General features: G+C 37.4%; 4 protein-coding genes across 4 annotated transcripts; 3 read left to right on the plus strand and 1 right to left on the minus strand.

Moving 5' to 3' along the window:
* The first annotated feature begins 638 nt into the window (after nucleotides 1–638).
* LOC137726664 (pollen receptor-like kinase 3) lies at nucleotides 639–4,055 on the plus strand. The gene is made up of 2 exons (XM_068465908.1): nucleotides 639–2,194; nucleotides 3,004–4,055. The coding sequence occupies exons 1-2, from the start codon at nucleotides 784–786 to the stop codon at nucleotides 3,570–3,572; spliced, it is 1,980 nt and encodes a 659-aa protein (XP_068322009.1). The 5' UTR covers nucleotides 639–783; the 3' UTR covers nucleotides 3,573–4,055.
* A 1,749-nt stretch (nucleotides 4,056–5,804) lies between these two features.
* On the minus strand, nucleotides 5,805–8,111 carry LOC137707781 (sm-like protein LSM1B). The gene is made up of 5 exons (XM_068446707.1): nucleotides 7,915–8,111; nucleotides 7,092–7,160; nucleotides 6,865–6,980; nucleotides 6,694–6,756; nucleotides 5,805–6,286 (listed from the first exon to the last, which is right to left on the minus strand). The coding sequence occupies exons 1-5, from the start codon at nucleotides 7,973–7,975 to the stop codon at nucleotides 6,209–6,211; spliced, it is 387 nt and encodes a 128-aa protein (XP_068302808.1). The 5' UTR covers nucleotides 7,976–8,111; the 3' UTR covers nucleotides 5,805–6,208.
* A 3,278-nt stretch (nucleotides 8,112–11,389) lies between these two features.
* LOC137742600 (probable polygalacturonase) lies at nucleotides 11,390–17,223 on the plus strand. Its single transcript, XM_068482512.1, has 5 exons — nucleotides 11,390–12,233; nucleotides 13,696–13,816; nucleotides 14,705–14,953; nucleotides 15,599–15,752; nucleotides 16,459–17,223. The coding sequence occupies exons 1-5, from the start codon at nucleotides 11,808–11,810 to the stop codon at nucleotides 16,982–16,984; spliced, it is 1,476 nt and encodes a 491-aa protein (XP_068338613.1). The 5' UTR covers nucleotides 11,390–11,807; the 3' UTR covers nucleotides 16,985–17,223.
* Nucleotides 17,224–19,316: 2,093 nt separating this feature from the next.
* On the plus strand, nucleotides 19,317–21,324 carry LOC137714309 (protein TIFY 10A-like). Its single transcript, XM_068453552.1, has 5 exons — nucleotides 19,317–19,712; nucleotides 20,068–20,254; nucleotides 20,413–20,729; nucleotides 20,819–20,876; nucleotides 21,001–21,324. Exons 1-5 carry the CDS (start codon nucleotides 19,544–19,546, stop codon nucleotides 21,104–21,106), a joined length of 837 nt encoding a protein of 278 aa, XP_068309653.1. The 5' UTR covers nucleotides 19,317–19,543; the 3' UTR covers nucleotides 21,107–21,324.
* The last annotated feature ends 2,467 nt before the right edge of the window (nucleotides 21,325–23,791 follow it).

The raw sequence follows: 23,791 nt of genomic DNA on the forward strand, positions 1-23,791 counted from the left end.
TTAACAATGAAGAGGAATACCACTAAACTGTAGTACTAAGTGGGAAACATATGAATCTTGTTTCTCTTCTTAAACGAAGTTAATCAAATTGAGAAAATCGTGGTGTAATAATAGAGACACGGCCACGTAGCACAACCAATTTCACACATGAACTCGTTGTCCGTCCATATTCCACGTTGCATGCATTCTCTTGCAGATAGCGCCGGTACTTAGTGATCAAAATCTAGATGGAAAATCTAGTTTCTATTGGCTATGTAGTATTATTTACACAACACCCGTTCACTTGTGATCAATCATGAAAGGGTGGCACCGCGAATATGATGTCTCCTTCCTCCAACTCTACCCAACTGAAAGGAATGAATGAAAAGAATGTTTTTGTGTGTAATTTTTGGAATTTGAAGTCCTGAAATGTGGGGCATCCAGTGGCTGAAAAGGTCAACGCAAGTTCCACAACCTCCACCTCTCACTCTCTCTCTCTCTCTCTCTGAATCCCCCTCAAGAGGCAAATACAGCCCTCTCTCTTCTGTGCTGAATCTCTATTCTTAGATTGTCTTGTAAAATCTGGCAATCTCCATCCCCCCAATACACCCCACCCACCTAAACATGTCACACCCAACTCCTTCCCCTCATCGTCCTTCCCCTCCCCTCTCGTACACCCTACATTGATGAAAAACAAACACACCGAACCCTCACCCACAACACCACGACCCCATCTCGAACAGCGGCTTGTTTTCTATCCGGTGGAGACAACGACACCACATTGTCCCCCTTCCGGCCTGGCAAATGGTCGCTGTTCGCTCGTTCCTCTTCCTCCTCATCTTCCTCTCCTCCCCTCACCTCTCCTTCTCCTTGTCACAAGAACAAGAAGCTCTTTTGAAGCTCAAGAATTCTCTCTCTCCTGCAGACAATCCCTTGGACAACTGGGAACCAAACACCTCCCCGTGTAACGACAAATGGGCTGGGATTGTCTGCAACGAAGATGTCATCACTGGTCTCCATTTCCCCAACATGGGTCTCTCCGGAAATATTGACATTGATGCATTGAAAGACATTCCTACCCTCAGAACCATTAATATCATGAACAACAAATTCTCAGGTCCGATTCCAGATTTCCACAAGCTTGGTGCATTGAAATCCTTGTTTTTGGCGGGAAATGACTTCTCCGGTGAAATCCCAAAAGACTACTTTTCCAATTTGACGTCGTTGAAGAAAATTTACCTCAACGGTAACAATTTCACAGGAAAAATCCCAGAGTCACTGACCCAATTGACCAAGCTAGAACAACTTCACTTGGAGAAAAACCAATTCACTGGCCCTATCCCGAATTTAAAATCAGGAGTATTGAACTCACTCGACTTTTCGAAAAACAAACTACAAGGTCCTATCCCGGAAACCCTATCGAAATTCGACCCCAAGGCGTTTGAAGGAAACGAAGGACTATGTGGCGGGCTACTCAAGTTATCATGCGGGCCGCCTCCAACACCGTCATCTCCTCCACCAGAATCCCCATCAAAGTCACCACCCTCGACGCCGCACTCAACTCCATCTAAGAAAGAGGAAGATAAAAGATCAAAAACCATCATCATAGTCATCAGTGTCATTGCCGCTATCATGGTTCTACTCCTGCTTTACGTGCTGCTCACAAAGAAGAGGCGAAAACCCGAGGACGATTTCAACGTGCTCGGCAAAGAACAGATCATGGATGACCATCGTAATGTACAGGAGCAGGTGGTTGACGTTCATGTTCCAAGCACCACAAATCGCAGCGTGAGAAGCACGAATGAGTCAAATCGTAGCACGGAGGTCAACCAAAGCAATAGCAGAAAAGGTGGCGGGGACTCGAAGAAGGGGTCCAATCATGGGAAAAACGGCATGAACGAGCTTTTGATGGTGAATGAGGAAAAGGGTACGTTTGGATTGCCGGATTTGATGAAGGCAGCAGCGGAGGTTTTAGGGAATGGAGGGTTGGGATCAGCTTACAAGGCGGTGATGTCTAATGGGTTTTCGGTGGTAGTGAAGAGGATGAGGGAGATGAACAGGTTGGGGAGAGATGGGTTTGATGCTGAGATGAGAAGGTTTGGAAGATTAAGACACAAGAATATATTGACTCCTTTGGCTTACCATTATAGGAGAGAGGAGAAGCTGTTGATCTCAGAATACATTCCTAAGGGCAGCTTGCTATACGTTCTGCATGGTATGAGTTTGTCCAAGTTTGCTCAATTAATCTTAACTTAGGTCTCTTTATATGTTAGAACCATGTTTGTTTGATTCACTGGTAACGAGTATCATCTACACTACTTAATACATTGTTGACTAATATTGAGTACCAATCTACAATATTCGGGATTGCTCGATATTATTAATTATATATAAGTAAATTATTGGCCAAATAACACGCGCGCGCGCGCCCACACACACACACACATATATATATATATATATATATATATATATATACACACACCAAGTATTGTAGATTGCTATCTAGTAACAAACCATTTTTACCTTGTATGACAAATCTAATGAAAATTATACTAGGGGCAACGTAATCATTCTAATCAATGGTTTGGACTACTAATCTACAATTCTTGATACATTGTTAATAATTAGTTGACATTATCAAATATCAGTAGACTATCAACCAAATCTGAATAATGTACCGGGTAATGGAGATTGGTAACTAGTACCAAACTCTTCTTTTCCCTATTAGAGATGATGTGGGAGAATCTAATGAAAATTAGGGTTCTGCTTCTTATTGAATATGACATGTTATGCAACTATACTATTAATTAGAATTCACCTTATCGATGATTTAGGTGGACGGTCTAATAATATAAGATTGTTCAATGAAAGACACTTCTAACTAGACGAACACAACAAAAACTTCCATTGGATAGGGCTACAAACTTCAATTTTTGTTTCTTGGTGGTATACATCTATAAGTTTGTAGCTCATAAAAATCTAACCAGACTGATAAATATATGCACAATTTTAAATTTGCAGGTGATCGTGGAATTTCTCATTCGGAGCTGAACTGGTCAACCCGTTTGCAGATAATTCAAGGAATTGCAAGTGGAATGGGATTCATCCACATAGAGTTTGCATCCTATGACCTGCCCCATGGAAACCTAAAGTCCAGCAACATTCTACTAAAAGAAGACTATGAGCCCGTCCTCAACGACTATGCCTTACATCCCCTCATAAACCCTAGCAATGCTGCACAATCCATGTTTGCTTTTAGGACCCCAGAGTACATAGAATCCCAGCAAATATCTCCGAAAGCCGATGTATACTGCCTTGGAATTGTGATCCTTGAAATCCTCACCGGGAAGTTCCCATCTCAGTATCTGAGCAACGGGAAAGGTGGAACCGACGTCGTTCAGTGGGTCCAATCAGCCATGGCTGAGCAAAGAGAACAAGAGTTGCTAGACCCAGAGATAGCAAGTGAGACAGATTCAGTGGATCAAATGCTGCAGCTTCTGATGGTTGGAGCTGATTGCACTACGAGTGAGCCCGAGCAAAGGCTTGATTTAAGGGAGGCCATTAGGAGGATTGAAGAGGTACGAGTTTGAGAAGCATGCAGGCATGCATGCATATGCATATGCGCTTGCTAGGTATACTTCAATGCATACTTCAAGACAAATGGGATGTTCTTACAAAGGTGAGAAATTAAAAGGGCCGATGAGCGAACCCACAGAAGCTAATGCAAATGAGTGAACATTGATAATTCAGGTAGTGTTTTGTTTTTCTCCTTACCATGCATATAAAAATTGGTGAGTTAAAAAGAGGGTAGGGAGAGAAAGAGAGGGTGTTGGGATGGAACAAGGGAAGAAAAATGGAATTTAGTGAAAAATACTGAATATATTAAGTGATATTTCTATTCTGAATGAAGGTTTGGTTCTTAGTTCCCGGGTTTTTCTTTTTCTTTTTAAATTTAGATGTACAGAGAAGGAACCTTTATAATTTTATTTTTTCTAGCTAGGAATACCAACAGAGAGATTCAATCATGTATATACATGTTCCTTGACTAAACATACATGTATCACATAAATTTGTTTTAAGGACTTGTCATTTACCAAGCTTTCAAAACTGCCAAAGAGCAAAGCTACATTTTATAGATAAAAGAGGTTTTATAGTAGTTCATCATTGAACTAAATAAAACTGTCATATTATTTTACCAATAAAATTTGGTTAATAAACTTGGTATTAACAATTACACAGAAGATATATTGTTGTAAATGGTGTAGACGCCCATTATAAATGTGAACAACCAAGTATGATTACCTTTACAAAATTGTCAAAGAAAATGTCTTGGTAGGTTTGTTAGGTTGAAAGGCATTTTGCCTATAAAACAATCATCGAGGCAAGAGAAGAAAAAGGAAAGACACAAGGAAGGGTAATGCTAGAGAGATTAAATTTTGTAAACTAAATGACATGAAAGTTGACGATTGAATAATTGCTTAAGCGTTGACAAACATGCTCATTTCTATTGGACACATTATTTAGTTTGCAAATTTTGTCTATAAATTGTCCCCTAAGAATTGTCCCACAAGGAAATGCAAAAGAAAAAAGATAATGTTTGGGAGACCGAAATTTTAAACCAAATTTGTAAACTAAATAATGTGTCATCAATAAGAAATAAGCACGTTAATAAATACTTAAGTAATAAATTAATTATCAACAACCATATCATTTGTTTTACAAAATTTGATTTAAGAATTTGAACTTCCAAGCATTACCCAACCCGGTAAAATTAAACAGCCCAGCCACCAAAGGAGTCCAACCACATCAGCTCTGACAGCCACCATCCAAACCACCCAACCCCATCCATGGATGTCCAAGCCTTGTATTTCGTACTTCATTTGCAGAATGGAAGCACTTACGACATGGCTTTCAAGATTATATATTTAATTTCTAAACCCATGAGATTGTGATTTCTCTCAAAAAAAGTTGTGGTACATCAACCCTGCATGAAAATCGAGACCAAAACCCTCCACGATGCGTTTGAAGTTCAGCCGTTCAGATTTTTCCGTCAATGGAGGCCCAAGCTCACCAACGCATACGGGTCGATGTTGTTCTGGTCCAAAGATATTAGCTCCCTTTTACTCTCTTTTTATACCATTTGTCAGATTACCAAATGTGTGGTTTGGTTCCCATCCAACAAAGGACTACAGCATTTCACCAGATGGTGCGTTGCTCAAAGCCGCTCCAGGGATGCCAAGATTCATGGCTGGTTTGGTATTGCTGTGCTTTGAAAAAAAACTGCTTATGCTGTGCTGTGAGAATAAACTTATTTTTGCTGTTTTACGTTTTCAATTTTTTTTCACTTAAAACTGTAAAAATAAGCTATTTTTAAGTGTTTACCAAACATTTTATAAAAGCATTCAGTATCTCAGTATCAAACCAGTACTCACTACTCTCTTGTGGGATGTACTTGTGCACCTGCATTTCGTATCCAGGACTTTGAGTTGGCAAAACGCTCCGACCTTGTTTCGCGCTTTCCTAGTTACGAGCCTCGCGTTACGTTGCTTTCCTTCCCTGAAGAATGCATAAGCCCTTGGTGCTGCAATATTATGATTGTACTAGCACGATGTTACTTCTGAGTTTTTACATGCTTATGTTTACGGATTCGAAGCAGCCAAGGATTGTTCAAACTTCAGATTGCATGAATGAAAAGCTGATCCATCGGAGCGTGCCAAATTTCGAGATTTTGTACTAAATATTGGAGGGATTTGATGATCCAATCTTTGATCATTTGCATAAAACATACTGAATTTTGGCTTCAACAGATCTTATGACTAAAATATAACATGGATTAAACAAGAATTACAATCTTACAAATATAAATGACACTGAATGTGCCATGAAGAGTGAAGCTCCACAACAGGTAAAAACCCATGGAAAATCAAAACAAGCATGTTCGACAGAGATGCAATTGAAAATCTAAAACCCGAATCACTTCCAAAGAACCCGAGACCATGCTTGCACGCATCAATCAAATCCAAAAGAAACGTGGGAAGATAGTCGACATTGCCTCGCATCTACTAGACCCACAACACAACTTCCCTTCTCCCCTTTGTTGATGACCGCTCAGAACTCATACGGTTTCTATTCTATTTTGCGCTCATATTTAGGCGAAAATATTGGGTCACTGTCGCACTAAAACTTGCAGACATGGCCTGAACCCACAATAAAATGGGAGAGCAAGTTAATCAAAATCGAGAAACTCCATTCTTTTTCTCATGGAGCCTTTTAAATCTGTTGCATCCCTCTCTGCTTTCTGAGCCTGAACAGAAGAGAACAATATCAAAGAACAATTTAACCCAGCAACCAGAATAAGAACATACAAAGATTGCATCTTTTACTACTTAAATGCATTTATACAAGAAACTTGAAAGGAAAGAATAATTGAAAGGTTGCAACATCCGGCCAACACAAGAGGTGCTTTCTTTGGGAAGAACCAAAGTGAACTATTATTCCCAATCAAAAATAGCACAGTACACAAAGAAGCTCCTTGTTACCCGTGGCAGGACAATTTCGGATAGGTGCAAGGAATTACATCTACGGCACAGATGCATTCACCGAGTTTTCTTCATCTATTTATTGCATTCAATATGACCTAATGCTAACACCATAAGCATTGCAGATTGGAATTTTCAATTTAAATTTTAAAAGATGAATATACAGACTTACCCTTTTTATCTCAGCTTCTGGTACCAAAGTCATATGCCGGGGAAGCTCTTCCTTATCCAATTCCTGTAAAGTGGATAACAAGAATTCAATTTAAAAAAAAAAACCGATAAACTATTCCAAAAATATTAACAGTCATTAAGTCTAACAGAACTGGAAGAGAATGCAATATACCAGCTCCCCAATTAAGACGACATTCTCCCCACGGATAACATACAGACCTAATGGGATGTCACAATAAAGGTCACCCACAATTACTCGTTCACATGCGCCTTCAAGAACAACATTAGCTATGCAGATGAAAGAAAACCACCCATCGTTAGCAATAGTTTCAATAGAGATTATACGAGTAAAGCTAATGAGAACTCAGTAAGCTACGTGGAGTGATATATTAGTATTACCAAACTGATCAAAAGATCGTAGCAATCCCAACAACTTTCGTCCATCTCGCAATAATACAAGAAGCTTTTCTGAAAATATAAATATAAAATCCTAATAAGTGAAGTACTTTGTAATGAATTAAATATCTTTTGTCAACCACACATACTACCAGCCCACACAAATATATAATGTTGAACTATCAAGCTTGAAATTAATGTCTGAGTCAAATTTATTACTGGACTGAATCTTGAGGCCTTATGAATACGGCTTGGATTTCCATTTCCTCAAACTAGCTATTCAACGACGGAAATACACAAAGTGATGCTGCGAGCACTTCTAATACCCCGAATGTCTGGCTCTCATTTCTTATTCAAATCTCTTGATTCATCATCACCTTCTTCTTTAAGAAAATATAACTACCATTTCTACTTTTGCTTATGCATCAAAGATACATTTCGATTCTAAGAAAGTGGGACAAAAGGTTCCCACACCTATATCCCAATGCACAATTCAGCACTTGAAATTAAACAGCACTAGAGTTACTCAGTGCAGAGAGTCAGTGACCTAAAGTTGGAAGCTTTACTCGTTTATCTTCCTTGTACCTCATACATGAATTTAAAAAATTGCAATAAAGCAGCACATGCAACATGGAATCTGCAAATCGAACGGTAAAGCAGCGGCCTTCAAACCCTTTTCAAATCAACAAATATTACAGCAACAAAAAACTTCAAAAAAACCTCTATAAGGCAATTAACAGCTAAAACATACAAAAACAGCAGAAAAATCACCAAAGCCAATTTTCAATCACTTTAAAGTAGATCGAGAGAGAGAGAGAGAGTATACTGTCGAGATAGGTTGCAAGAGAAGTGGAAAGGAAAGTATCTTCTGCTCCAGCCCACGACATTAAGTATCTACCGGGAATTGGGAACTCGAATTTGCAACACCAACAATTACGCCAGAAGAACTCTCGTCAACCCCAATGGCATTGGCTGCTTCCCACCAAAAAAATAAAATCCCCAAAACCTGAAAGCCCACTCACTTTCAATCACACACTTCCTCCACCAACCCTAATTCCAAATTTCCAACAATACCCATTAAAAATCAAGATTGTGAATTGGGTTTGGACCATTAAAGTCACCGGCTTGGCCGAAAAGATGACATCATTTTATCGGTCTTCTCTCTCTCCCATTATTGTTTATTCGATTTTTTTAAGTTTTATTACTCCTTTTTTTTACTGATTTTTAGTTTTATTTTTTGTTGGATTTTATTACTTGGTAGGATTGGGATTAAAATATCTATTAACGGGGAAAACTTTGATTAATGGTAGATTTTTTGTGGAGCGTCGGATTAGATTAATCTTTAATACAAATACCACATTAGCATAAGAATATTTTGTAGAAAAAAAAAAATCAACTATCAACAATCACGTCATATGACTTATAAAACATGATTTAAATAGATTGTCTTTCTAACATTAATCTTAAAAAAATTACAAATAATGTGTTAACATATTTGTTCATCGCGTTATTTTGATATAGCTATTTTAAACTAACTTTTATCACAATATCATGCAGCACACCATACAAATAATAAGAGTTTAAACAGTCTCCATCTGCCATGCAAAGGGGAAAAATGACAGAAAGAAAAAACGAAAGATGATACTCTTTTTTATGATGAAATTATGAAAGATACACAATTGATTTATTTCCTTATATTTTTTTTTTGAATAATTACGTTCTAAATTTCGTACGACAAACTAACAGAAGTTACCAAACAACATGTGTGACGAAATTTGATGGACAACAAACTAACCATTTCGTACAACAAACTAACTAACCATTTCGGACAACAAACTAACAAAAGTTATCAAACCACATGTATGACGAAATTCGATACAATTGAAAATACAGGGACGAAAGTTGAACTTTGTGAAAACTACATGAACCAAAAATGTGCCTTGGCCTATCTATAATATAGGGAAACATTATCTTAATTGCAATTGTTGCATGAATTTGTGTCACCTGATGTGTGGTCTAGGTTGACAATTTGACAACTTAAGTCCGTCCCTCATATATATATATATATATATATATGTATATATTTGTTGTATAATAGATGTATACGTTCTCCATCCTAGACTTGGGGACTGGATCTCTTAGACCAGGAGCAGCAGTAACGGGTTCAAACCCACTTCTACAAACAAACACTTTCTTGAGGAGAAAAGACAGTGACTTCTTCCCAATGGCGGAGTTTGTGTTATCTAAACAAACATCCTTCCCACGCTGAGAACGACGCTCGTGCTGCGCTTGAGCCTGGAATCGACTAACATTTTCTTTCGGCTCATCGCAGTCTGCATTTTTAGTACTTGTTCTCTCAGGTCTCGAGCTCGACTGTCTGCTTAGAAACTTTTTAGAAACTTTTTCAAACTCAACTAGTAGTAACGTGAGAAATCTTTAGGACTGAAAAACACCGAGGACTTGTCAAAATTATTCGTTGTCTTGAGGTTGTGCAAAAGTCATCAAACAGTTGGTACAACTTTCTACAATTCTCCCTGGTAGCTTTCATAAGAAATAGGGAATCATCGGCGAAAAACATGTGAGTAATCACAGGCCCGCTACGACTCAGTTTGATTCCCTGCACCAAATTAAGGATAGTAGCAAATGCTGATATTTCTAGAAAGAACCTCACTAAGAGGAAGAGGTAGGGTGATAAGTAGTCCCCTTGTCTCAATCCTCTTCAGGGAATAAAGAACTTTCCAGGGCAACCATTAATTACCACCGAAAGAGACATCGAAGAGGCACATCACGTCACTAACTCCATCTATCCGCAATTAAACCTCATTTTGTGCATCGTCTCCTTCTAAGAAATTTCACTCCACCCTATCATAAATCTTGTTTATATCTAGCTTCAAACTCAATTCACACATCCCTCCACTTTTTCTCAACCTTAACCATGCGTATAAATTTCATTTTCATAAATTATACATGGTACGTTTATTTCATGCTAAGAAATATCTACACAAATATTTTGTCACAATGTGATAAGAGCAAAAGAAAATGTAACTAATGACATTTGTTTTATTCAAGTTTACCATGCACAGCAGTAAGAAGAACGTTATGCAACAGCTCAACTGTTTTGTTTGAAAATATATGTCAAAATTTTGGTATACATATATCACACTATAATTAATCGTTAACCAGTTGAGTGTGTTAGGTGGTGTGGGTGATCCATACATTGCTTTCTTGTAGCGACAAAGGAATCATATGAATATTGTAAAGGGATGTGATATTCACACACCTTTATAATTTTCAACCGTCGGATTAAATGAATTGAAGAAAATTAACAAATATAAATTAATAAGGGATGTGTAAGAAGTAAAATGAGATATGTGGTTATCACACCTCTATTGTAAATCTGTCACCACTCGACTTCTTGTCATATATATATATAATTTGTAGATATTATATATATATATATATGTATGTATGTATGTATATATTTCTGCAATGGTATTACTTCACATTGCAGCAAAAGAGACAGTCGATTTGCATTCTATTGTGAAGGCCAGAATAATGAGTTTTGAGACTGAGTTTGAACCACAAATTAATACACAAATTTGAATGGCAATCTATTACAATGAATTTGGAAAAACTAAATGCGACGCCTTCAAACATAATCATTAATTTATTGTCACTTCGCAATATGATGTTTTTAATCTCACTTGTTTATAATACGTGTTTTATTTATTAATAAAATTTATTAAGTATTTGAAATATGAGTGTGTATGATACACGTGTCAATGTAATCTTGTCGCTTAATATTTCTCTTACGTAATAGGTGAGAAAATCAATATTTTTTATTTTTATTTTGTGAAGCTACCACCTGTAATATCATTTCATTCATACTATAAAATATACACATTTCTTAACTTTACACCCTAAAATATAGAAATGACAAAGAAAAAGTTCTTATTAAATAACACATTTTTGAGATTACCTAAGCATTTGCCTCCATGCTAATTGTTGACCTAATAAAGGAAATTCATCAACAATTTTCCAGTATTTTTTTAACAAACGATATTATCTATATTAAAAGGAAGAGTGATTTAGTAATACTGTGGTTCAAATTCGTTTTTGACGAAAATCGAACTTAAGACCTATCACTTACAATAAAAAGAAATACCACGTTGTAGTACTAAATATGATTCAAATTCATTTTTAACGAAAATCAAATATAAAACTTTTCCTTTACAATGAATTAGAATATCACACCGTAGGAACCTAAGACCTCAAGCATTTGGATTTGGCAACAAAATATAGGAGCAAATAATCCTAAAATTTGGCACACGTGGCCTCCCTGATACAAGCAGCATTAAATTTTCCCTGAGATCAACTGTTCCATTGTCACTTGCATCACTGCGAATTTCCAAACTTTGTTTTCTGGTTTGCTGAGAGCAACAACCTTCCCCTTGATTTGAACTCAAACTTCCCAATTTCTGAAACCAAATCCATCCCATTCTCAATCTCCACCAACATTCGACGTCTCACCCAATCTCGTCCAATCCAACCCCTTTTTACCAAAACCCAGAAATCCCATGTCCTCAGAAATCAAGCTCATCCATTTCCCCAACCTCCCATCCCCACCTCCACTCGATTTTCCGAGTCGAATCGGCAGAACCCAATAGCCTATTTCTCGGAAATATCACGGCTTTACGGTGCTTCACGGTCGCATTGACCATGGTGGAGACTTTGCCACTAGGGCGGTTCCACCACCAGAGGCTGGACCTGAAGCGCTGGTTCCCCTCCTTCTTATCCTCCCACAAAACCCTCTTCACCGTGCTCTGGATCGCCGCTTTCGCCTCAGTTTTCGTATGGCAAAGGAACATTGTAAATGGGTTTTCGATATTCCGGCGTGCTTCGGCGAGGGAGATGCCGAAGCTGCGGCCGGTGGCTTTCAATTTGACGGATTTCGGGGCAGTGGGCGATGGGGTGACTTTGAACACTGAGGCGTTTGAGAAGGCGGTGCTGGCTATTTCTAAGCTGGGGAAGAAAGGCGGTGGGCAGCTCAATGTGCCTCCGGGCCGGTGGCTTACGGCGCCGTTTAATCTCACTAGTCACATGACTCTGTTTCTTGCTGAAGATGCTGAGATACTTGGGATTCAGGTAAAGCTTTTGGTTTTCTGGTCAGTTGTTATCTGTATTAGTTTCTGTTTTCGTTTCAAAATGTGAAAACTTGCCTTGAATTTGTATCTGTTTCGTAGCGAAATGTGAAAGCTTTCCACTTTGCTACGATTTGTTTGTTTTCGGTGAAACGGGAAATCTTAGCTGTTAGGACTTTAATAGTTCTTTTCTTCAGAGGGCTGCAATTTGATTCGACCTTTCGATATGATACTGATTAGAACTTGACATTTGATAGTAATTATACATGTGGACATGAATCAGGTATTTTTTGGTATCCCTTATGTGCTTTTCCTATTTGGATTTGCATGTTAGTTCTCCTCTTTATTTGCTAATGCATAGTTTGGAAGTAATGATGATTATATCATGATTGTGGTTACTTTGTTCGGTAAGATGTAAAGTATGGCTTTCAAGATATTTTCATTAGACGAAGATCTAAAATAAAATTTCAAATGGGAAATCTCGGTTGCAAGGAAATGTAAAGTTCATTCCTCATATGCTTCATTTGGTTTTTGCTATAAATGGAATGGGAATGGTTAACAATTTGTTTAGGACTTGTGGTTCAATAATAATAATAAAGGAAGTCTGTTTATTGAGGTGCATAGGACTGGTTTGATGTTGGTCGATAATCAAACGAAAGTAAGCTTCGTACTTAATTAGGTGGTGGCAGCAAGCTTCAAACTTTATTTAACCTACCACCTTTTATTTAACTTCGAATTAAAACATGGAGACATCCTGAATACTACTGTTGATTTGTAAATATTATGCTAGCAAAGTCTTTTGAGCGTTAGAATTTTCTTGTCTAGGTTTCAGTAATAAGCATAACAACTTCATATGTGATACTGACATTTACATCCAGATTAAATTGCTGGTTAATTATATGATGTGTTTTGGAATAATATGAACCGAATCGCGTTGGAGAAACATGATTGCTAGATTTATTTGTGGAATATCTGCTTCTTTATCTTATTCTTTTAGATTGGTTGTGAAAAGCCTGTATTGTTGTTCTGAAAATGAGCCCTGCATATGGCTTTTCCAGATTTGTACGAAATGTTAACTTATAGCCGGGGATTGACAAACTAGAAAACAATTGATGCACACACTTATATATGATTTGCCTGCCTGCTTAACCCACTACCTATATCTGTAGAATAGACATGACATGTCTAATACCTTAGATGAGAATTTGACTTGAAAGGGCATCATCACCCACATATCCCCTGTAAAATTTATTCCAATCCTTTAATGAGATTTAACAAACCAGTGAGAAAATTCATCATTTTACACACAAAATACACATACTGGCACGGTTTCGCTTTCTCTCTCTCTCTCTCCCCCTTCGATGATTGCTGATGCTGCATACTCGTATGATTATCTCTCTCTCTAGCCCGTACACTATAGCTATTTAGCCTATCTCTGATGCTGCGTACTCTTATGTGCATGACAGGATGAGAAGTATTGGCCCTTGATGCCTCCATTGCCTTCCTATGGGTATGGGAGAGAGCATCCTGGGCCCCGATATGGAAGTCTGATTCATGGTCAAAATCTTAAAGATATTGTTATAACAGGTTAGATATTTCATCCTTTTCCTATTTAAGCTATATTTTTATTTCATAGCAATGGTGTTTAACTGGAAGATCGAGGTTTTACTTTAAAAATCTAATCTAAGTAGGACTCCAGCGTGATGTCATAAATGCAAATAAGGTTTCCCTTGGTTGTTATAGCCTTTGGCCATGAATACTATTTGTTGACATTAGACATTATAAAAAATCCAAGAAAGATTAGATGAATTAGCCATCTTAGCAGTCGAACATGATTTACTAGCAGAACTTGTAAATAAAAAATTATTTAGTCATTCTTCTTTCGAAGAGAAAGGAGGATAAATTCTGATAGTGGATAAATAACCAACATTATTTATTTTGGTCTCATTTAAATTTTGACCCGAGGTCTTCTGTTGAACGATGAATCGGGTTGATCTTGACATTTTATATGGTATAGACAATGAAAGAATTGAAAAATGATTGTCTATAAAGCAAATGGTTGATAAAAGCATGTAATTCTATCATGAATATAATACCAGAGGCAGGTATTTTTTTACTTGAGAAAATTACTCTTGTCAGACATGTCCCTTGACTTGCCTTTGTTTCATTTCTCTTCATCACTTGGCCATCATGCATCCCAGGGAAGTTGATGATCCTAAAATGTTATGGCATAAGCCTTCAAGTCTAGAAAATCTCTCTTTGTAGCGATCCCCTTTGCCATGCATGCTTCATCACATCTTGCTTGCTACACAAGTAATATGTTGTGGTTTGTTTTAAAATTTTCTTATTCTTTATGTCAATCAAGAACGCCTGTGGACATTGTTATCTTAGAATCCAGGCTGTAAATTTGTTGTCTTTCCAAGTGTTCAATTTCTGGTTTGTTCTAATTATATTTATGTATTCACTGACCAACAGGGCATAATGGTACCATAAATGGACAGGGTCAAACATGGTGGAAGAAGTACCTCCAGAAGCTTCTCAACAACACTCGGGGTCCACTTGTTCAGATTATGTGGTCTAGCGACATTTTGATCAGTAATATAACCTTGCGTGATTCTCCTTTTTGGACACTCCATCCATATGACTGCAAGAACATTACAATTAGAAATGTTACAATTTTGGCTCCCATACGTAAAGCTCCAAATACTGATGGAATAGATCCTGGTAAGTGGGTCCTACTAGGGGGGCTTCTTCCTCCAACTATATGTTTGATATGCTGAATAACACTATTAATTTTGAATGGATTGCCATTCTTTTTACTTAGGCATGATTTGGATGAGCTTATAATTTACAATAAGATATTGTGCAGAACAAAGGCCATAATTTGTAAAGTGTGTTGTTCAGTGATTGTTTAAAGTTTAAACAAGACGTTCAGTAATGTGAGTTCATAGGTTTTGTGGTTTTACGGACCAGCTAAACAGGTGTGATGATGAACGTGGAGTAGTCAATTGTGGTTTTTAGGGATGATGACCGAAAAGGATAAGGAAGAATTAACGTTGAAATATATCATAAAAGATGTATCGCTTTTCTGGTATACCTTCATTCTCAACCCCTTCCCACCCCCACCCCCACCCCCAATCCTCCCTTCCCCTGTCTCTCTTCGACGCTTAAGTATGCATGCGAGAAAGAGAGAGAAGACAAAATTCACTTATTTTCTTGCTGACTTCAATCTGGAATTGTTGTGAACACGCTTCATATATAATTTGAGCTATAAATTGTTTGTTTTGTGTTGTAATTTTACTGGTATGCTTCATTCTTGTTTATTATCTAACCAATATTGAATTTACTTTGATTTTGTGGTATAAACAGACTCATGTGAGGATATGGTGATTGAGGACTGCTACATAAGTGTAGGGGATGATGGAATTGCAATAAAGAGTGGCTGGGATCAATATGGTATTTCTTATGGACGGCCATCAAAGAATATACTCATTAGAAATCTTGTTGTCCGCTCTATGGTCAGGTAATCTTATGCTTCTAGCAGGCTTTCATTGCATTCTTGTTGCCATCTTTTAAGTTTAAAAAAAAGTACTTAATTGTATATCCTGGCATCATGCTATTTTCTTTCATCACTATAATTGGGGAGCGCCAGTCAGGCTCCATTGCAGGGTATGTATTTACCCTTACACGCTAGAGTGGGGGAGGGCAACAGGTAGTGAGAATAGTACTCCCGTTAAGATTCCCTTAGACTTTGTCTGGGCATTCGTTACTCAAGCTCCAATTATTCTTTTCATTTGGAATATGATCGTTGTTTTAGATCATCAGATAATTGACGGTTGGTTTGAGTATGTCTTGCTGTGTCAACCAAAAAAATACAAAATAACAACAAAAATAAACGAATCGGTGAAGAGGAATGAACAGTTCATCAATGTTGAGTAGAAAACTGTTCGGATTTACCTGTATGGCTTTTAGGCTTCAATTCTGGATGCAATCCAGCAGTAAATGCACTAGTAAGGTTAATCTTTTGTATGTGTGTCGTACGTAGGCTTCACTTATCTGTTAGTTCACCAGTGTCCTGGTAGTTACTATTCCTTTATATCCTTTTGAGTATGCATAGAATGTTCACCAGTGTCCTGGTAGTTACTATTCCTTTACTTCCTTTTCAGTATGTATATAATGTTATGTCTATTAGAAGTAGCTCAAAGTTATCCTTGGCTGTAATGCAACAGTGCTGGCGTATCAATTGGCAGTGAGATGTCTGGTGGGGTTTCAAATGTCACGGTGGAGAACTTGCTTGTGTGGAGCTCAAGGCGTGCTGTTCGGATCAAGACTGCCCCTGGAAGAGGTGGATATGTGCGACAAATAACCTATCGGAATCTGACATTTGACAATGTCCGAGTTGGAATTGTTATCAAGACAGACTACAATGAGCACCCCGACGGGGGCTATGATCCAAAGGCTCTTCCAGTGCTCGAGGACATAAGCTTCACAAGCGTCATTGGACAGGGAGTTCGGGTGCCTGTCCGTATCCATGGAAGTGAAGAGATTCCAGTCAGAAATGTGACTTTCCGGGATATGTCGGTGGGGCTAACATACAAAAAGAAGCACATTTTCCAGTGTGCCTTTGTTCAAGGTCGTGTAATAGGTACCATCTTCCCTGCCCCTTGCGAAAATCTTGACCGGTATGATGAGCAAGGAAAGCTGGTGAAACACTCTGCGTCCCAGAACATGACAGACATAGATTATGATTTTTGAGAAGGTGAGAGCTTTTCCGTAATGGCTCAGATTTTTGGAGTTCAACCACTTCAATGTCTGTTAACGAAAGCAAGCTGGGAGGAAGAAGATCGACCGAGCATTTTATGTTATTTTTAGTTTCTTGTTTGCGTTTCTCCCATTCCCACCTTATACATTTTTCATTAAACGGAGTTGTATATACCGAATGTTTTTTCAGTTCATGGAAGAAAAAGGGGGCGTAGTTTGATGTTGTACACTAATCAACTTTGCTTGCAATTGCAAATGCTTGTGTTTTTATGTGTAAAGACCTCGAATAACTGCACACTCAGAAAACTAAAGAGATCGCCTAACCATATCAAATTCCTTTCAGGTAGTCAAGTTTGGAACTCTGCTCCCTTTCACAGAAACGAAAATAAACTCAGGTGGAACCGGGTGTAAAGTGGGACACAAACGTAATCTTAGAGGGCAAGTTGGGTCAAAATGTCTTTTGGATAACAATGTCGGACTCAAAAACATGATTCAAAGTGGATCAAAATGACATACAGTGGGCAATGTAGGAACGAAAACATGATTTCAGGGATGAGTTTGGTCAAAGTGACTTAAAATGAGCAATGTGGGAAAGAAAACACGATTAAAGAGTAATGCAGTAATTAAGATTAAACAAAACCACGAAAAGTAAACTCCGAGGAGTTGGTCTAGGGGAAAGCAAACAATAGTTTGGAACTTCAAAGGCGAGTTGGAACTCCCACGTATGCATTCTTTGGTCTACTTTTAAACGACTGCCGAACAAAATTTGAATTGCAGGTGGAAGCTCTCGGAGCTAGAGAAGGTTCCAAACAAATCGTATTGCTCATAGTCTCGCCCGGCAGGCCCTCCAATCTCCACGGTCATGGTATTGCTCAGTCGCAACAAATTCACTTCATCCAGTTTTCAGGACAGACTAATACGGTCAACAACAACAACCAGAATTTGCTTACGCAGGAAACTAACTAAGAAACTGGTCCGAGATAATCTGCTTGTAAGCCAACCAGAAGAGACAGACGGTCAGATAATCGCTGTTAATATCCTCCTGCACCGCCGGCAGCAGACCAGAGAGGGCGGTCTGGCATACCAGCCCAACCACAAGAAGCAACTGTAAAACCAGACAAGCTAAAACAGACAGCAGCCTAAAACAAAAACAAAGCCAGACTAACGAAAGCTTAAGCGGCCTTCCAATCTAAACAAAGCTCTGCAAACCTGCTAAGCAAATAAATATTAAACCTAAACTGACACATCAAATTTTCCATTATAAAACAAGCAGGCATTCTGCCTATCGACATAAACGTAATACAACACAAATAAACATTTGCAATTAGACCTAACAAAAATTACGTTAAAACATGATCAATCGCAAATGATGAGCAAATTGACAAGCACTTCGTTGAAAGTTGAGCTCAATATAACTTAATAAAATTATTCAATTTTGTGTTACATGGAAATTATGCGAGAAGGAAAAAAAAACTCTCAAATCATATTGGAAATTTAAAACGTGTGTTTGTTTTCCTTTTCTAGCAAAACCATGAACATTGAAGAAGCGAAAATATAATGACACAGATGGGAGCATGAAAGTGGTGTATTGCCTTGTTAATTACACTCTTCCACTTCAACTCATTACATTGCCAATCAAGCACTTCATTTTTTTTTTTCCTGTGTAGAATATCATTAGTAATGAAAGAAGATAATTGGAGCAACGATCTCTAAACTTCTCAATTTGAGATTTGGTCCCTGGATTAAAATTGTGAGTATTGGTTCCTGAACTTTTTATAATATGGAATAATGAACTTTTTAGCTAATTCTGTCAGAATTTCTATCTTTTTTTGCTGCTTTCAACTTTTTATTTTAGATGAAATTTCTAAAAATATTAGTCAAAAGAATCATTGTTTCACATTACGACAAGTTCAGAGACCAAAACTTATAAATTTTAGTTCAGAGATCAAAATTTTATCTTGTCAAATATTCTCCAATAAAAAAAAAATAAATAAAATATGGGAAGGCGATGCTGTAAATAAACGGAAAATGCATGGGCCATGCTTGAAGTTGGCAGATAGGAAAGCGAACCTGGACGTTGCCAAGCGAACTCAAAGAAAACGTGTTTGCAAATTTGAAACAGACGAGTGATGGGATCCAACTAACAAAACAACCATTAAATAATTAAACTCAAGACACATATATTTCACGTGCTTTTTTAACCAAAAAATAAAGTAATATTTAAAATAAAATAAATTATAAAACTTAAAAAGTTAAATTTAAAAACTAAATATAAATAAAGATAAGCCCGTGGACTGCTGATAAAAGAGACAGAGGACCACAAGTTTTCTCTTACTACAAGAAGGGTATAAAGACAGGAGGTTTCAGCGCCAAGATTATAAAAAAAAAAAAAGGGATTTTTTTGTCTGGAAAAAGGAAGAAAGATTGGATTTTGAATTCTGGGTTGTGTTTGGATTGAGTGATTTAGAACTGGGTTGGTGGGAAAATATTGGATTTTGAGTGTTGGGTTGTGTTTTGTTGGATTGTGGGATTTTGAACTTGGTCGGCGGAGAAATGTCGAGTTCGTCGGAGAAATTTTCAGGCCAGAGAGGGATGAGGATGGCGGAGAAGCCGTCGAGCTTCACTCAGACATGCAGCATGCTTTGCCAGTACCTCAAGGAGGAAGGCAGCTTTGGAGATCTGAATCTTGACATGGCATGCAACAACATGCAACAATCAAATGGTAAAGCACTTGTCTTTACTTTTTAGCTGGTCTTATTTTCTGTTTGGTTGCTGAGAAAATTAGAGGAAGAGAGTATGAACTCCATCTAGAATCTTATGCGTGCATGTTTATGTTTTAGACTTTCTGTTTGGTTGCTGAGAAACCAAGAAGTTTCCCAATTGAAAGAGAATCAGAAAAGGGAAGATTTGTAGCACATAATTTTTTTTAAGAAGATTTAATAAGATCTCATTCAAATTTGACTAGAAACACCTGAAAATTGCAGTAAAAAGCACTTCTCTGTTTAATTTTGTTTCCATATCAAAAGGTTTCAGAATTTTCCTTATTTGTTTTATAAAATTGGAAAATGTTTGGACAGGAGGAGCACCTGAGATGTTTAATCAGAAAGCCCCACCCATGAATTTCTTTCCATTTATGGAAACTTCTCGAAACATGCCAACGGCGGCTGGAGATTTCAAATCCATGGATTTGTTTCCTCAACAAGCTGGTTTTGGTCCCTCTGCCCCCACTCCCAGAGAAGAGGTCCCCAAGATGGCTGATTCTAGGTAATTTTTTGGAAATTTACGGCTCTGTATTTGTAGGGTTTCGATAGATATTAGAAGGCGAAAATCGGATTTCTGAAAAATTGTAGCAGCATATGACTTTGTTGAGTTCATATGTGAAATCTTTGTTAGCTCACTATGCTTTGTTTCTCATGTACTAGTGTGAAGAAATCTGCCTCGGGAGAGCCTCAAAAGGCACAAATGACTATCTTTTATGGTGGACAAGTCATAGTGTTCAACGATTTTCCGGTGGACAAGGCGAAGGAAGTCATGCTCTTAGCAAGCAAGGAAAGATCCCAGAGCCATACCACTCTGGCTTCTACTCCGGCCAAGATTAAAAATGCCTTTGCCTCTCATTTGGGCAAGAGTCCAATTAATTCCAGCAGTTCAGTTCCCCCGAGCACAAACATGCTTCCTAGGTTTGACAATCAAGCGATCCAGGAGGGCGACAAGCCATCCCCTCGACCGATAGTCTGTGGTAATCTTCTTTCTGTGATCACCGTGTCTCCATATCAAGTACTCCTATAAATAACATGTTTCTAATCAACGATTTCCTTTCTATTGCAGATCTTCCACTTGCGAGGAAAGCTTCGCTTCATCGATTCCTTGAAAAGAGAAAGGATAGGTAGGCATCCGAAACAACTATAGCATATTTTTCTCTCCAATCATCAAAAATACCAATTCATGTTAACAGTAATGTTTATATGATCCATTTGATTGATCTTGTTTACAATTTGTCTGTTTTACAGGCTCAACACGCGAGCACCGTACCAAACGAGCAGCCCTTCATCCGGCCCGGCGAAGCCAACTGAAAACAAGTCATGGTTAGGGTTGGCTGCTCAACAAACCCAATGATATGAGAACCTGTGTTGTTGTATGCATCCTTAGGCTTTCTTAAAGTTCAAGCCTCTGCTATATATTTCAATTTTGGCGGGTTTAATTTAAGCCCGGAATTTCATTAGCTCTATATTTTTCTGCCATGTTAGATCTGCCAACTGTTGGTTAATCTTAATTAGTTTCAGTAAGCATGTAATTAAGCTTCTGATGGAAGGAATTCAATTATTAATGATATAATTTTGAATTTTAATAAAATTAATTCACTTTTTGTTCTTCTCTGTTGGTGGAGGTGGGTGCATAAATGGTTTGGTTTAGGCACGTCCAACATTTTCATTTATTGCGTGGCCCTCACAATCTTGCTTTCTCATCAATTCATGTGGCCCCATTGCTTGTGGTTTGTGTCCAGACTATATGGTACAAACCATACAATATGCATTCCTTGTACGAGCAACCATTTTCTGGGCCTTTTTTCTTTATTACCAAGTTCGTTGATGAGATCTGTACTAAAAACCGAAGTGTCGTAAACTCGGATCTACTAAAAAATTGAGTGTCATAAACTCTGATCTTTTTTAATCAAATAGATATTGAGTGTCGTTAAACCAAATAATTATGTGAACCTTAGGTTTTCTAGATTAAATAATTCACATGAAGGAATGGATAACCATAACTTGCTACCAGTTTTTTTTTTTTTTTTTAAGGGGAAAAAAAAAAGGCAAAGTGAAAATTATGGTGCTCTAGTGGTTCACATGATTGACTTGTTGAAATTGGTTAAGAGAATTAACATGCAACAAAATCAAATCAGTGTTTGAAATATCCTGGATATCCAAAAATTTAGGGAACGATATGGAAAGATGCACGATATTTCCGGAAATCAGTCAATTTCCTCGATATTTTTAGGAAATATCCAATGTTTGTAGACAATTTGCAAAAAGTTTGTAGGAAATATCTATGACCCTATGCATTCTTTGTTTTTTTAATTTCTTTCTTTATGGTATTAGTTTTACTTCAATAAAACTTATGCTGCTTTCATGACAAAAAATTCAATTAAGTTATGTATAATTTATTCTTTCTAGTGAAATGCTTTATTTTATTATTTGTCATTATAAGGAAGTTTTTCTTCTCACATATCACATACTTATTATTTACACAGTATCTAATTATTAATTCTTGATTCATACATGTGTTGTGGCTTCATATGACATTCCCTAAAAAATAATTTAAAATTTCCATGTTTTTGAGCAAATTTCCATCATTTCTATCAAATGCAATCTTTATCAATATCGATATACACGATATATTCATTGATAATTCCATAAATTTACCTATCGATATTTCCACCGATTACTGATATTTTAAACACTGATTCAAACAAGTCACATCCTTTTTTTCTACGTTGTATACCACTTTTGCTACGAAATATTGTGCCCAAATGTTGGCAAACATTGCCAACTAAAAAAATGAGGTGCAAGTGTGCATCCTAATTCTAAACGTGGACAGATATACCAGATTAAATTTTATGGATTAATTAATCAAATCACTGTGTTTAATGAGTGATGAACTATTTTGAATGTCTCGCTTTGTGCACAGAGTTGCTCCTCTTTGTTTGACTCTATGAAAACTACCAATTTGGTATTCTCAATTTAAATGCAACGTCAATGATTTTTGGACGATAAATGACGGTATTGCCGTTAAAATATCTAATGAACACACAGAAATACGTGGGCTCCGTCTAATTTATCTTAAAAACACGTGGTTCTGAATTGGGCATCACATGCATGTTCAAGGTGGTGGGCGTCACATGCTATGATTGTTCAAGGTGGTCGGGTGCTTTTCAATGCGGGTTTCATTGCTCCTGCTTATGGGGCTACTAAATCTAACACCAATAACTAGTTGGGTTCTTGGATCATTTGGGCCTTTGCTCACTAAACAAAATTGAATTAATCAAAACCTTTCACATTTTCTAACCCATTATTTTCATTTGCTATGACCACTTTAGGTATGCTTACTTGTTTGGAATGAGTGATGTAATGAACCACGACATGCATAGAATGAATGGGTACGGAGTCAACGAGATCCACTAATCGATATGACTCATGAATTTTCAAGTATTGAATTACGGTTTTGAAGTGTAACATGCACTTTTGATTATGTTTCACATGCGAATAACCGCATGATAAATCAAGATTCAGAATAACTCTACCTCGCTTGAAGGGCTTGAATCATCAACTTTTCGTTGAGTGGACAAGTAGTTGTAGAGCTACCAAATCTCTCATGTTTCAGTCTTATGCATGTTGGGGCAGGTATATCATTTCTAATTCTTGGAACTGGACACGACCCGTTTTAAAATGAAACAGGGCGGGCTAGGCCGGGTATATCATTTCTAATTCTTGGAATCGGACCTAATCCGACCCATTTGAAATTGGCCGGTTTGGGTCGGGTCCAATTATTATTATTATTTTTTTTTTTCAAAAACAGATTATTACTTTGGTATCATTTATTTAGGAATCAAGCAATAACATTCCCCCTTTGTAAAACCTTGCCTAGCACAGCAGCAATAATTCGATTTTCTCGTTTGATCTCAAGCATAATAATGAACTAATCAAGTTTCAAATACAAACAAATCACAAAACCACCTCACCTAACATACAAAAAGAATCAAATGAGTCAGCTAATCATAAAACAAGACTAGGCTTTTCAAGCATG

Source organism: Pyrus communis, chromosome 1 (genome assembly GCF_963583255.1).
Source record: "Pyrus communis chromosome 1, drPyrComm1.1, whole genome shotgun sequence".
Taxonomy (NCBI): domain Eukaryota; kingdom Viridiplantae; phylum Streptophyta; class Magnoliopsida; order Rosales; family Rosaceae; genus Pyrus; species Pyrus communis.

Coding starts and splice junctions, on each gene's coding strand:
- LOC137726664 (XM_068465908.1), top strand. CDS start 784: ATGGTCGCTGTTCGCTCGTTCCTCTTCCTCCTCATCTTCCTCTCCTCC. Junction 2,195..3,003: donor CTTGCTATACGTTCTGCATG/GTATGAGTTTGT, acceptor TTAAATTTGCAG/GTGATCGTGGAATTTCTCAT.
- LOC137707781 (XM_068446707.1), bottom strand. CDS start 7,975: ATGTCGTGGGCTGGAGCAGAAGATACTTTCCTTTCCACTTCTCTTGCA. Junction 6,981..7,091: donor ACGATCTTTTGATCAGTTTG/GTAATACTAATA, acceptor TCATCTGCATAG/CTAATGTTGTTCTTGAAGGC. Junction 6,287..6,693: donor CAGAAGCTGAGATAAAAAGG/GTAAGTCTGTAT, acceptor TCTTCTGTTCAG/GCTCAGAAAGCAGAGAGGGA.
- LOC137742600 (XM_068482512.1), top strand. CDS start 11,808: ATGGTGGAGACTTTGCCACTAGGGCGGTTCCACCACCAGAGGCTGGAC. Junction 13,817..14,704: donor TAAAGATATTGTTATAACAG/GTTAGATATTTC, acceptor ACTGACCAACAG/GGCATAATGGTACCATAAAT. Junction 14,954..15,598: donor TACTGATGGAATAGATCCTG/GTAAGTGGGTCC, acceptor TGGTATAAACAG/ACTCATGTGAGGATATGGTG.
- LOC137714309 (XM_068453552.1), top strand. CDS start 19,544: ATGTCGAGTTCGTCGGAGAAATTTTCAGGCCAGAGAGGGATGAGGATG. Junction 20,255..20,412: donor CCCAAGATGGCTGATTCTAG/GTAATTTTTTGG, acceptor CTCATGTACTAG/TGTGAAGAAATCTGCCTCGG. Junction 20,877..21,000: donor CTTGAAAAGAGAAAGGATAG/GTAGGCATCCGA, acceptor TCTGTTTTACAG/GCTCAACACGCGAGCACCGT.